Source organism: Berghia stephanieae, chromosome 14 (genome assembly GCF_034508935.2).
Source record: "Berghia stephanieae isolate SIO BIC M18660-M18661 chromosome 14, UCSD_Bste_1.3, whole genome shotgun sequence".
NCBI classification, from domain to species: Eukaryota; Metazoa; Mollusca; class Gastropoda; order Nudibranchia; family Aeolidiidae; genus Berghia; species Berghia stephanieae.
In genome coordinates, this window is record NC_088373.1 from 6,986,759 (window position 1) to 7,001,134 (window position 14,376).

General features: G+C 35.2%; 1 protein-coding gene across 2 annotated transcripts; it reads right to left on the minus strand.

The window, feature by feature from the left end:
* Positions 1-797: 797 nt before the first annotated feature.
* Positions 798-11,972, minus strand: LOC144959428 (uncharacterized). 2 transcript variants are annotated; one of them, XM_078892011.1, is made up of 4 exons: positions 11,793-11,972; positions 8,349-8,485; positions 4,846-5,033; positions 798-1,295 (listed from the first exon to the last, which is right to left on the minus strand). In XM_078892011.1, exons 1-4 carry the CDS (start codon positions 11,818-11,820, stop codon positions 1,232-1,234), a joined length of 417 nt encoding a protein of 138 aa, XP_078748137.1. In that variant the 5' UTR covers positions 11,821-11,972; the 3' UTR covers positions 798-1,231. The 2 variants fall into 2 exon arrangements, with proteins under 2 accessions (XP_078748137.1, XP_078748136.1); XM_078892010.1 differs by having other exon boundaries at positions 931-1,295; positions 8,349-8,482; positions 11,793-11,961.
* Positions 11,973-14,376: the final 2,404 nt, after the last annotated feature.

Consider the following 14,376-nt stretch of genomic DNA (forward strand, 5'->3'; position numbering starts at 1 on the left):
AATATATACTAAAAAAAAAAAAAACATTTTTAAATGCCCCCCCCCCCCCCCCCTTCCCCCAAAATAATTATAATAAAAACAAGTCTCCTTAGTTACTAATGGTTGACCTGAAGAAAATTGAATATTGTCTCTAGATGGCAAATCTTTCTGCTGTTTAGACAACCAAATTCTGGGATTAGTGACTCATTATAGTAATTATAGATTTTGTTTTTTTCCTTTCATGCATTACATCGACTCCGTTACATTATGAGCACTTGTTAAACAGCGTAAAGCAAAGTTTGTATAGAGCCACTCAGTTCTCTTTGATTTTGTTTTATGACCCCCCCCCCCCCCTCCCCAAGAGATGTGATTAGTTTTCATTTAATTCTGAAATATGTTACACACAGATTTGTGTGCTGGTTAAGATTGCACTACTCGCAGTACTTGTTGGACAATTGACATGATAGATACCATCAATAGATAGTATGTGCCTGGCTAAGAAGCTCACAACATTGCCATACGGACCAACACACAAAACCATGTGTAACCATGAACTTTTATAGTCTGGATAATACAGTTAAGTAAGAATTACTCATAATCGTGGATGGCAAAAAAACAATAACAAAGACCCCAGTGACTCATAATCGTGGATGGCAAAAAACAATAACAAAGACCCAAGTGACGTCAATTTCATTCTATCTATAGGCACAAATTATGGTGACCCAATTCAACACGTGTTAAGCTCGATCAAGAGCACAGAAAATTACTTTACTGTTTTAACTCACTCAACCCTAATACCGACTATATCTGTAGTTTACTTTTACCCCCTGCCTATTTATTACATTTTTCTGAGACAAATTAAATACGTGGTATGAAACCTAAAGTTCTTAATTTTTACATGTTAATGATAGTTGAATAAAACTATCTATGTACATGCTCATTTTTAATACATTTTTTTTCCAATTTAAAAAAGTAGCAAAAATCTCTAGGATTGAATGCGTTAAGTCCTATCTCAAATTGACAAATTTCCATATTTTCATTGTACAAGTTTCATGTATTCCTCGTTTTCAAAGATTTCTCGTCTAAAATATTTTGTCTGAGAAAAGACGAGAAATGTGCGGCACTGCATTTTTTAGTTTATTTTTCATTTATTCAATAACAAAGAAGGGAACAAAATACTCATTTCAAAGGAGGGATGTCATGTTGTTTCCTTGACACAATTTCCTAATCACAATCTTCTCCAAATATTTGCTTACTGCGACTGCTTTATCTTACACAGAGTCTCAATGGCCGGTTCGAAGGTGTCCATTTTCGTCCTGAAAATTGAAGACAACATTTTTTTTTGATAAATCGAATAAAATGAAGTCGTGGACTGGAATAAGTAATGTAAAAAAAAAAAAAGAATATATTAAAACAATTTTTTTAAAAGAACAAGCTACTAAACACAGAAGTTTCTGGGTTCAAAACCCTTCATAGGCCAAAAACAAAAAAGAAAAACAAAAAAGAAAAAAAACATTAAAAAAACCCCAAAAATACAGTTAAATGGGTACATATAGTTATCATTGGCTGTAGAAAGATGTTGAGCCTGCAATGTAATGTGTGAAGTATTTTGTTCTCTTCTCTTTTAAGCTGTTATATTCTTCTTTGACATTACTTTGTATGATTCATGGCATCAGTGGCCAAACAATACAACAATCTCCATTTGAAAGTTGAGCTATCAACACAATACTGAGCACAGTAAGTGATAATGATATTTTAAAAACCTGGCCACAATATTGAATATTTGGGTTAAAGCACAATACACACACAATCATCAAATTGTGCGGCTATGTGGTCTAGTGGTATGACACTCGCTTTCGGATCAGAAGGTCCTGGGTTCGAGCCTCGCTCGGAGCATAGTTGAATCCTCGGAGAAGGCTCTTTACTCACATTCTCTCACCATACTCAGGTGCAAAATGAGTACCTGGCTGTTAACAGCGTTGTCTCTTTCCGAAAAAAAATTGTAATATCGCCTAACAGGCGTCATGTCCCGTCCTACATGTTAAGGTTTTGCTGTTGGTCAGGGGCCCTTTGTACAGCGATTTGAGCACATTTAGTGGATACTGCGCTATATAAAAGCTCAATTATTTTTATTTATTTTTAATTGAATTGGGATGAATTTTTTTTTTTTTTTTTTTTGTTGCTTTAGGTCTCTTCCAACACAATTGAGGTTATATGAGAGACCGCTGAAACAAAGAAACAAGCAATCTAACAAAAATGGTACAAATGTAAATCAAAATCATAACCTAAAGATATCATAAGCTAAATTATAAATAACCAAGAACAAACAGGCAGAAAATTTACAGAAAAAAAAAATATCCCCTGTCAAAAATACAATCACAAACCAAAGAAGCAGGATAGGCTAGTAAAGAGAAGAAGAAACGACATCACTATCGGATCGTACACCCATGCGAACATCATAGGTATATGATTCAAGGGTGATGCTCCCATCCAACCACCCGCGAATTGGGATGAATGATTACCTGGCCAAAGGAGTGACATATATTATATGAATACTCACCGTAACTTGAGCTTTTATAAAGTGCAATATCCTCTAAACAAGCTCACACAGTGCTTTTTTGATGCTCATTGTGAAACAGAAAAATACTGTTTTGTAAAGTTAAATTCAGACATCTCCTTCCACTATGTGGCATGCCCAGTTTTGAGAGACGTGAATTAAATACGTTCACGAATGCACAAGAGCAGATAAAAGGCTGTAAAAGCCTACATAAATCTGGACTTATATCATATCATATCATATCATATCATATCATACAAAGGATCCCTGACTAACTGCAACATGTACCATGAAAAACAAGACATTACTCCTGTCAGGCGATATTACAAATTTTTCCGATAGTGACAACACTATTAACAACCAGGTACTCATTTTTACATCTAAAAATGGTGAGAGAATGTCAGTAAAGAGCCCTTTCTGAGGACTTTACTATGAGCCGAGAGAGGCTCGAATCCAGGACCTTCTGATCTGAAAGCTAGTTACATACCACAAGACCACATAGACGCACAAGTGCCGTAAATGACATTTTAAAGTAGTTTCTTAAAACAAAGACAATTTTAAAATTTAGACCTAAATACAATTTTTACAAAAGGAGGGGCAAGGTGATTAAGGCATTGCACTGTGACCTGGAAGGTGACAGGTTCGAGCCCTATCAGGCACTTTCGCTTTTTTCTTTGGCCAAGATTTTTAACCCTAATTTTGTCACTTTGCACAACATTGGTGATTCTTGTTGACATCAAACATTATTTATTTGATAGATTACCTATATATTCCTTCATGGAAGACCTCGGCGACTGCACCTTAACTATCTCCTTACCAGATATTTTTAGAATTTCCCCCAAAAGTCACTCCCATCCAGCACAAAAATAGACTTTTCTTACTCAAACAAAAAAGTAACAAGTGAGCGCTACAACACAGTGTTTAGTATTTATAGCTGTGATCAAAGCATTTCTTTAAATTTCGTGTTGTACAAGAAAAATCAGAATGAGAAAATTGTTGATTACATATCGTAACGAATGTGACGATTTACCTATGGGTGGTAAGGAGAGGGTTAAAAAAAAAGATTTCCAGCCTACACAGCATTCCTTGTTTCGTATTTTGTTCTTATTTGAAGTAATTACATTCATTTTTACACACCATTTTTTACAGTTCACAGTTTCTAACAGCTTAGTATTAGTATTCTCAAGGAAAAAATGGAAAGAAAGGTTATTTTTTTAAAACCCTAAAAATACCCTCCGGGAAAATCCCAGGAAAAATACAGGGTTGACAGCTCTGTTTTTTGTTTTATTTTGTTTGTCTTTAAGGGTTTTAGGGCGCTTGCAACACATTTAGGTTATATCAGCGTCAGGAAAAAGGAAGAAAATGGGATAGTAAAAAGTTCTGGAATTACAATTAAAGCACCCAAGAAAAAGTAAGACAAAAACGGGAACTAGGAACAAATAGGGATCAGATGTGGAATCCAAGAGCAAACCATCTATGTACTTAGTTTGAGATCATCTATAAGTCTCATCCGGACACAAGCACAAAATCCAACAAAGAGGAATACACTCAAATGCTTACATTATACATTGAAAATAACAAATATAATAATACAAAACAGAGAGCTGATTTACAAGGAAAAAAATATCATCTCCCAAAACAATAACTATGCATTTGACTGTTTCCCTCCCAGCTAGGACTACGGCCAGGGCCAGGACAAAACCATGTAATCTCATTCGAAGACAAAGACAGAAAGCATGTTGGAAAACAGTTAGAAGGGGATAGAAGACACAGTATGTACCCCCCTGCCCACTATGGGAGGCCAGGAACACCACCAAGCAAAACTATGTGTAACCTTGAAGGTTTATAGTCTGATTAATACAGTTTAGTGAGAATCACTCATAAACGCGGATGGCAAAAAAAAAAACAATAACAAAGATTTGAGTGACGTCAACTTCATTTTATCTATAGAAGCTAAGGAAAGTACTAAATTTTGAAAACTATAAATGGAAGCACTAGATCACGGTGCTCACGTGAAAACATTAATTTGAAAACAAAACAAATTTTTCTTTTGAAGTTGAAGTTGTTCTATCAATTTTGTCAATGTTGTTTCTCGAAAGTCGAAGAAATAAATAACTATATGTGAAATTGAAAGTAAGGTTCAATTTAATATACGGAAACAGATAAAATGGACGATTCCTCTTTATCAAATAAACAGGATGAATGAAACACTACAGACGAATGAGATAATAAGGTAGTGGCGTCGTTATGATGAATAAGCAAAGACATCAACTTTGTGCTTTAGTTTGAATCATATCATTAATACTTACAAATTGTCGGTCACAATAAGTTTTGCTCCATTGATGGCCAAGTCTTCAATGTGATCCTTGAGATGGGTGTCACTGGCCAACTTTTTAGGTCTTCCATTGGAAGAAATGAGAAGAACACAATCATCTGGGTTGTCTTTCATTTTTTGAGGCACAGGTGTCAACTTGTTATTCAAAATGTCACTTGTAGCCTGTGTCAGTAATGAGAAATTAAACATATAATATACATCATGTACGGAAAATAGGGTAATTTTGGCCCTGGGGTAAATCCTTGGATCTTAAAATTCTGGTTTACTAGAGTGAAGCATTTGTGTGGCTATGTGGTCTAGTGGTATGACACTCGCTTTCGGATCGGAAGGTCCTGGGTTCGAGCCTCGCGCTCGGCGCATAGTTGAGTTCTTGGAAAAGGCTCTTTACTCACATTCTCTCACCGCACTCAGGTGTAAAATGAGTACCTGGCCGTTAACAGCGTTGTCTTTGTCCGAAAAACTGTAATATCGCCTAACAGGCGTCATGACCCGTCCTACATGTTAAATGTTGCTGTTGACCAGGGACCCTTTGTAAAGCGCTTTGAGCACATTTAGTGGATATTGCGTTATATAAAAGCTCAATTTGAAATTTGTGTTGTTCCCTTATTTATGAGTCACATTTACTCCCTTTATCTTTCTCTCCATTTTATTGACTCATTTAGGCACCTCTAGTTTTTCATTTAACATTTACAGTACACCCCACTTATAACGACATTAGTTGCAAAGTCATCCCGCTCCAAACATGTTTTTTGCCCCTATACTTGGATCAGAAAACTATCCCCTTTTTGACATCTTAGTGTGCCTATTTTATTCAAGCCACATTGCTGCAATTTTTACATAAGTTTTAAAAAACATAAACTCTTATTATGCTAAATTTCAAGTCATTTCAACAATTATAAGCGTTATTTAAATGTTGTTGAAATATCTATGGTAAAATAGGTAAACTTTTTTGTGTTTTAAATGTGCATCTCTCATGTGGCATTTGTCTGCCTATAATGGGATTTAGGAAATTGTTTTTATTGATAAGAAAATCAAATTAACTGAATATTGAATAATAGAAAAACAATTCATGTCACTTTTAACAAGAAAAGTTTTATATATGATGTAATAAATTGCATTGTTATGGCACCATCTTTGTTTCTTACAACTTGAGGCAGATGGAAAGGAGACAGAAGAAGCCCTTTTTGATAGCAGATCTTGGGCAAAGCAAACTAGTGACCTCTGTTCAAACAGATTTTATTTTCTGCTGTAATTCATTTGAAATTTGAAAACAAAAGCTGTTCCCGGTTTTCATTAAATGTTATCGAAACTAGTGACCTCTGTTCAAACAGATTTTATTTTCTGCTGTAATTCATTTGAAATTTGAAAACAAAAGCTGTTCCCGGTTTTCATTAAATGTTATCGAAACTATTGATCTCTGTTCAAACAGATTTTATTTTCTGATGTAATTCAATTGACATTTGTAAAAAGTTGTTCCCTTAATTTCATTAACTGTTATCGAAAGGATATTCCAGAGGTGATAATCCAGGAGATTACAGTCAGGAGAATTTGGCAGCCAACTTTCATTCTCAATGAAATGTCCTGTTACTTGACAATGCAGTAACGATTGGCTTGTCCTCGAAGTGTGCGAAGGATCTTCATCTTGAACAATGACAGGCATGCCTACCCTCAATTTCAAATTTCAGGGACATTATACGGAAGACGATCAAATTTCAGGGATATTTTATGGAAAAACCTCAAATTTCAGGGACATTCTAAGGAAAAACCTCAAATTTCAGGGACATTTTATGGAAAAAACCTCAAATTTCAGGGACATTTTATGGATAAACCTCAAATTTCAGGGACATTTTATGGATAAACCTTAAATTTCAGGAACATTTTATGGAAAAATCTCAAATTTCAGGGACATTCTAAGGAAAAACCTCAAATTTCAGGGACATTTTACGGGAAAAAACCTCAAATTTCAGGAACAATACCTCGTGGAATAGCAATGTCTAAAAAGACAATCAAACTGCTGGAATCAAGTGCATAATAATATAGTTACAACGGTGTTAGAGGTAATTATTAGTAGTTGCTTGCAAAAAAAAGAAATAGGTATCCTCGCTCACTGGTATAAAAATAAAATATTACTTAAACAACTCATCAAGATAACCCTGCCACTCTTGAGTGGTGGTTGGGAGCATGATGTAGACGTGGTTGTAGGAATAATGGAGTGGTGGTAGTGGTTGTAATGGTGGTGATAGTAAAGATAATGTGGTAGTGCTGGTTGTAGAAGTGGTGGATTAAAATGAAAAATAAAAACTTACTTCTCCCTGCAAAAGTGAGGCCTTTTTACTTGCATATATGAAACTGTAGCAAAAGGTCGTTTTTGAAATTCTGACAGAATTAAGATCCTGACTCTCTCCTCGCTAGAAATATTCCAATACTATATTTACAGCTTCCGTTGTTTTTATCAGCTATTCAACTTGAATAAACTCTAATTCCACGAGCCTTACAACTCTGAATGATGATTTTTAAATTCTAGCGCAATATCCACTAAACGTGCTCAAAGCGCTTTACAATGGGTCCCTGGCCAACAGCAACATTTAACATGTAGGAAGGGATATGACGCCTTTTAGGCGATATTACAAAAACATTTTGCAGACAGATACAACACATTTAACATCCAGGTACTCATTTTACACCTGAGTAAGATGAGAGAATATGAGTAAAGATTTTCTCCAAGGACTCAACTATGCACTGAGCAAGGCTCGAACCCAGGACCTTCCGATCCGAAAGTGAGTGTCATACCACTAGACCACATAGCCGCACAAATTCTGTTCATTTCTTAGGGCTTTGTGGTCCTGAGGCTTTCATGCTTGACTTGGTCGCTGGCAGAAAGGCGAGTCCTCATTACTTATATTTCCCCACAATTCTCATAAGCAAAATGGAGACCATAGTTGGTAAATGTGTGGAATTCTTCTTCTTCTTCAAGTACCAAGTCTGTGCCAGACATCGGTGATCATGGTACGCCAATTCATCTCTCTGATCAGATAACCTCAGAAAACTAATATTACTCTTCTCTTTCTTTGTCACCCAGCTGTTCAAACTATTTAAATATGTTTTTCTTGGTCTACCTTTACTCTTTTTAACTTCTATCTTTCCTGTGAGAGCAAGATGTTCAATACATTTATGTTGATATTGGTGCCCTAAAAATTGCATTTGTCTTTTTCTTATTGTACGAATTAGTAACCTTTTAGTTTCAGCTAGCTCTAATACTTCCTCATTAGTTTTCTTCTCTGTCCATGCGATTCTTAACATCCTTCTAAGGAACCACATTTCTGCTGCCTCCAGTTTGGAATTTTTTAAAAATAAATTGTAAAAGCCCATAACGGGCATGGTATTCATTCTAGTTGTCATGCGCTTTGCCTGCATTGAGTGGTCAATGCCAGATATAAAATTTTTTTAAAAGAGCTTATGATTTTGTTTTTTAATCACCTGTTTGACGGTGCAGTATTGAGCGTTGTCCTGACTTTGCACAATGAATTCCAGGTCAATCGAGGCTTCAACCTCTTTCTGTCCATCGCAATACACAGAGACAGGGACACTTGTCAAGTGGGTGACTTCTGCCTCTGCTGGAGGAAAAGTAAATCTTTCACATTGCTGTAACGGAGTTTTGTGAGGACAAGTCTATCCCATAATTTTTTACTATTCATATCTTCACTCCCTCTCACTTTAAAAAAAAAAAAAAAGTCCAAGCCATATTACGTAAAAATAATAATAATAATAATAATAATAATATCAATAATATTTTGTTTTGTTTGTTTGTTGCTTTAGGTCTCTTCCAACACAATTGAGGTTATATGAGAGACCGCTGAAACAAAAAAACAAGCAATCTAACAAAAGTAGTACAAATGTAAATCAAAATCATAACCTAAAGATATCATAAGCTAAATTATAAATAACCAAGAACAAACAGGCAGAAGATATACAGAAAAAAAAAAAATATCCCCTGTCAAAAATACAATCACAAACCAAAGAAGCAGGATAGGCTAGTAAAGAGAAGAAGAAACGACATCACTATCGGATCGTACACCCATGCGAACATCATAGGTATATGATTCAAGGGTGATGCTCCCATCCAACCACCCGCCATATATCAATAATAAATAATAATTACAATAATAATAATAATAATAATAATGACAACAATAATAATTTGTATAATAATAATAATAATAATAAATAATGACAACAACAATAATAATAATAATAATAATAATAATAATAATAATAATAATAATAATAATAATAATAATAACAATAATAATATATAATAATAATAATAATAATAATAATAATAATAATAATAATAATAATAATAATAATAATAATAATAATAATAATAATAATAATAATAATAATAATAATAATAATTGTTTGAGGTTTCCGTACTGCAGCACTGTATTCAACCTTTCTGTGCCGATGATTGACAGTTTTATGATGATGATTTTTTAAAGAATAATTTTTTTAAAAGACCTTCAAAGTAAGCTTTCTATTTTATTTTGGACAGTCCACATGGATGCTAAATCACCAGTATATTCTCAGACCCCCCCATCACAATCGAATCATGATCAATCCCACCACTCTACAACAACCACCTCTACATCTTGATCAATACCACCACTACAACAACCACATCATTACCACTACTACTGCAACCATCACAACCACCAATTCATCATCACTACCACCTCTACTAAAACCACCACCACATCATAAACATCACTAGCACCACTACCACAACCACCACCATAGCATCATCATCACTAGCATTAACACCACTATTACAACCACCACCACATCGTCACCATCAATACCACCACAACTACAACTGCAACTACCACATCATTTTCATCAAACACACACACTCCTCTATTACAACCACCACCACCACGTCATCATCACAAACAATACTAATATTACAACTACCACCATCACATCATCTTCATTTACACTTTTACTTCAACCATCACCACCACCACCACATCATCATCATCGTTTGTTTTGTTTATTGTTTTTAAGGGCTTTACGGCGCTTGCAACACATTTAGGTTATATCAACGCCAGTAAAAAGGAAGAAAATGGGATAGTAAAACGTTCTAAAATTACAATTGAAGCATCCAAGAGAAAGTAAGACATAGGGGAACTGGGAACAAATAGGGATCAGATGTAGATTCCAAGAGCATATCACCAATGTACTTAGTTTGAGATCACCTATAAGTCTCATCCGGGCACAAGAACAAAATCCAACAAAGAGGAACACACTCAAATGCTTACATTATACATTAAAAAATAACAAATAAAGTAATACATAACAGAGAGATGATTTACAAGGAAAAAAATATCATCTCCCAAAACAATAACTATGCATTTGACTGTTTCCCTCCCAGCCAGGACTCCGACCAGGGCCAGGAAAAAAACTAAGTAATCTCATTCCAAGACAAAGACAGAAAGCATGTTGGAAAACAGATATAAGGGGATAGAAGACACAGTATGTACCTCCCTGCCCGCTATGGGAGACATCATCATCATCACTCACTCATTACCACTACAACTACAACTACCACATCATCATCACTACCGCTACCACAATCACCTCAACATCATCACAACCATTACTACTACAACCACAACCATCACATCATCATCAATACCAATATAACTGCAATCACCACCATCACATCATCATCACTACAAATATTACTACAACCACAACCGTCACATCATCATCACAACCAATGCCACTACAACAAACACACACACACATCATTATTGCCACCATTACTACACAGCCATCACAACCACATCGTCTTGGCCTCCACTACAACCTCCATCACAGCAACATCATCATGACCAATATTACTACAACCATCACCACCACATCATAATTACTACTACTACTACTACTACTACTACTACTACTACTACTACTACTACTACTACTACTTCTATTGCTACAACCGCCACCACATCATCATCATCACTACCACCACCACCACTACTACTACTACTACAACCACCACCACCTCCATATCATCATTTTCTCTAACACTACTACTACTACTACTACAAACACCACTACCACAACCTCATCATTACTGCAACCACAACCCAATAGTACTACAACCATCGCCACCACATCATAATTACTACTACTACTACTTCTATTGCTACAACCGCCACCACATCATTATCATCACTACCACTACCACCACCACTACTACTACAACTACAACCACCACCACCTCCATATCATCATTTTCTCTAACACTAACACTACTACTACAAACACCACTACCACAACCTCATCATTACTGCAACCACAGCCACCACCAGCAAATCATCACCACCACTACAACTACAACCATCATCACCACAATCACTACAACCATCACCACCACATCATCATCACCACAACTACTACTACAAACACAGCCACTTGAGGTTTCGGAGATATGGGGTGGTATTGGACGTCATTCACTACCTATCTTATAGTTCTAAATAGATAAGATTTTCTATAATAAAATTCTACCGAACGGTGTCTGAAATTCATGTGAGCACAGTTTTAAGTTGGGGTCTCTGTAAATTGAAACTTGCTTGTAGGCTTTTTTGAATGGTCCAAAATTTCTGCTGGTGACATTGTGGCAGTTAAAAAAAGTACACAAGTATGCGTAATTGATGAACAGACACGGTCCTTGGCAATTGTCGCTATCTACCATGACCGTAACGAATACGAACGCTATCTACTATTCGCAATAATTACTGCGAGTAGAGGAAATCATTATTCGCAGCGAATTAATAGAGAAGAAAAGTGGTGTACAGTTTAAGAATTGTCAGTCAGAGAAAATGATAAACATAAAAACTAGAGTTGTTTGCTTACCGTACATAACCACTTGTGATGAAGCCATTGCATTTATCAAGCAAAAATATTCTAATAGTTGAACCGATAATGTTGAAAATAACAAGAAGTGAGTAGGAAAGTACCGGAATAATTCAACAGAGAATAAAAATGTTGAAACTATGCTTCCTGACTGATAGTTGATAGGACTCGTGTAGGCGTTAGTCGATACTGAATACTGAGTACTTATCAACGTAATCAGCCTTAATAAGTACTTGAATGTTTTCGCTGTGAAAACGATACTTATCGCTGTTCTACTTCTCTTAATTATTATTATTATTATTATTATTATTATTATTATTATTATTATTATTATTATTATTATTATTATTATTATTATTATTATTATTATCATCATTATTATTATTATTATTATTATTATTATTATTATTATTATTATTATTATTATTATTATTATTATTATTATTATTATTATTATTATTATCATCATCATCAATATTATTATTATTATTATTATTATTATTATTATTATTATTATTATTATTATTATTATTATTATTATTATCATCATCATCATCATTATTATTATTATTATTATTATTATTATCATTATTATTATTATTATTATTATTATTATTATTATTATTATTATTATTATTATTATTATTATTATTGATGGATTTCCTGTAGTTCAGACATAACTCTATAAATTATGTATCTTGCATCCAAGACGGCCGTTTCGATACACAAGTCATCTTATCAGTTGGATTCTGCTTGGAGGGAGGATAAATAATATAAATGAATAATATGTGTTAAACCCTTTTCTGCACTATAAGTATTTGTAACTTACCATAACATACCCCAAAATGGACACCATTTAAAAATGTGCAACACAGACCAAGATTTTCTGTTTTATTTTGTTCAACTATGATGAAGATTTATTATTTTTTCAACAGTCAGCACGCAACCCGTGTCGGAGATTAACCCTAGATACCATTGAGTCTGATTGTTACCAAAAGTTCATATTTCCATCGACTAGGTAAAGAACATTCTCGATACTTGCAATTATACTTACTTATCCGAACCAGCGACCACCTGAGCTCTAGCCCTTCGGTCTTGTTCCATGACGTAGAAGTTAGACGTCTTTTGTAGTTGTTCCAGGTGACTATAAAGTGTGTTACTGATGCTTGGATTTGGTGGGAGGAATGTACATCTCAGGTCTTCAAGAGGTTGGCATTGAAGCAAGTGGTGTGTTACTGTTTCATTGGGGTGTTGATATAGGGGGCAGAAAGGGGATGTGTCTTTTGTAATTTTGCTTAAATGGTTGTTGAGCGGTATGTGTTGTGTTCTTAGTTGAAAGATGATGCTTTGCTGGTGTCTTCTGAGCTTATTTAGGCAATCAGTCTTTACAGGAGTGGTCATATGGGAAAACATACATCTACCCGTGGTGCTCATTGCCCAACTGTTCATCCACTCTTCTCTCTTATTTGTTTTGATTATTTGTTTCGCTGTGTCTAAGGATACTGGAATTGATGGTTGTAAAAGTGTTGATCCGAGTCTGGCTAGTCTGTCTGCATTGTCATTTCCTGGTATATTTGAATGTCCCGGTATCCACTGGAGAGATAAGCCTACTCTGTGTTTTGTAAGGAATTCATCTAGTTGAGATCTTAAACTATTGAAGGTTGAGGAGAGTTTATCTAAATCTAGAGCTTGGAGAACCGATTTGGAGTCTGTGAAGATGACAGTGTTTTGAAGTTTTGAAGGGTTTAGCTGGAAAACAGAAGAGAGATGTCGCAGTGAGGCTTCTATTGCAACTGCCTCTGCCCCGTAGTTTGAGCAGGAGCTTCCGCAAGAATTGTGGATTTTATCACAGGTTTTATCTGGGTATTCTACTACAAACCCATACCCTGCATTTTTTGTTCCTTTGTGGGCAGATCCATCTGTGTAAACATGTATCCAGTTGTCTGGGTATTCTTGTATTGTCCTCATAGCTAATGTTTGTATATCTGATTTGTTTTTATTTCTTGTTGTTTCTTCTATGAGGTTAGTCTTTATTTTTGGAAGTTTTAGTTCGGCGTATGGAGGTTTTTGACTGATTAAAATAGATTTTTGTCTGTTTTCTGGGAGTCTGTGTCTTTCATTCAAGTTGTTAGCAATGTGTAGCAGGGATTTTTGTTTTAATCTTGTTCTTGGCTTCCATTTCTCTGCCAGAATTCTGTTTGGATGGTTTTTCTCTTTTCGTTTGTATCTTTCAACCATTTCAAGCACTGCTGATTCTCTTCGAAGTCCAAGTGGTTCCACATTAGTATGTATTTCACATGCTGCTGTGGGTGTCGATCTCAGGGCACCGGAGATGAAGCGAAGGGCTTGGTTTTGTACTCTGTCCAAGGTTTCATGTGTTTTTTTTTTTTTGGAGGGCTAAATTGTAGTGCATTGTAGACCATCCCTTTCCCCTAAAAATCTCATTTTTTAAAGAAGGATACATGATTACAATCAATCACAGATAGTCATACAGAAGACATGGGCCACAGGCCGACCAAAGAGGGAGTATAGAAGTGTTAAAGTTAAAGCACTAGGAACAAGTATGAGCTATAGGGGTAGATTA

Bases quoted from the DNA above. Each gene is read 5' to 3' on its own strand.
- LOC144959428 (XM_078892011.1), bottom strand. From the start codon at position 11,820: ATGGCTTCATCACAAGTGGTTATGTACG. The intron at 8,486-11,792 runs GTAAGCAAACAA...CTTTTCCTCCAG, and splicing joins ATCACAAGTGGTTATGTACG to CAGAGGCAGAAGTCACCCAC. The intron at 5,034-8,348 runs GTGATTAAAAAA...TTACTGACACAG, and splicing joins AATACTGCACCGTCAAACAG to GCTACAAGTGACATTTTGAA.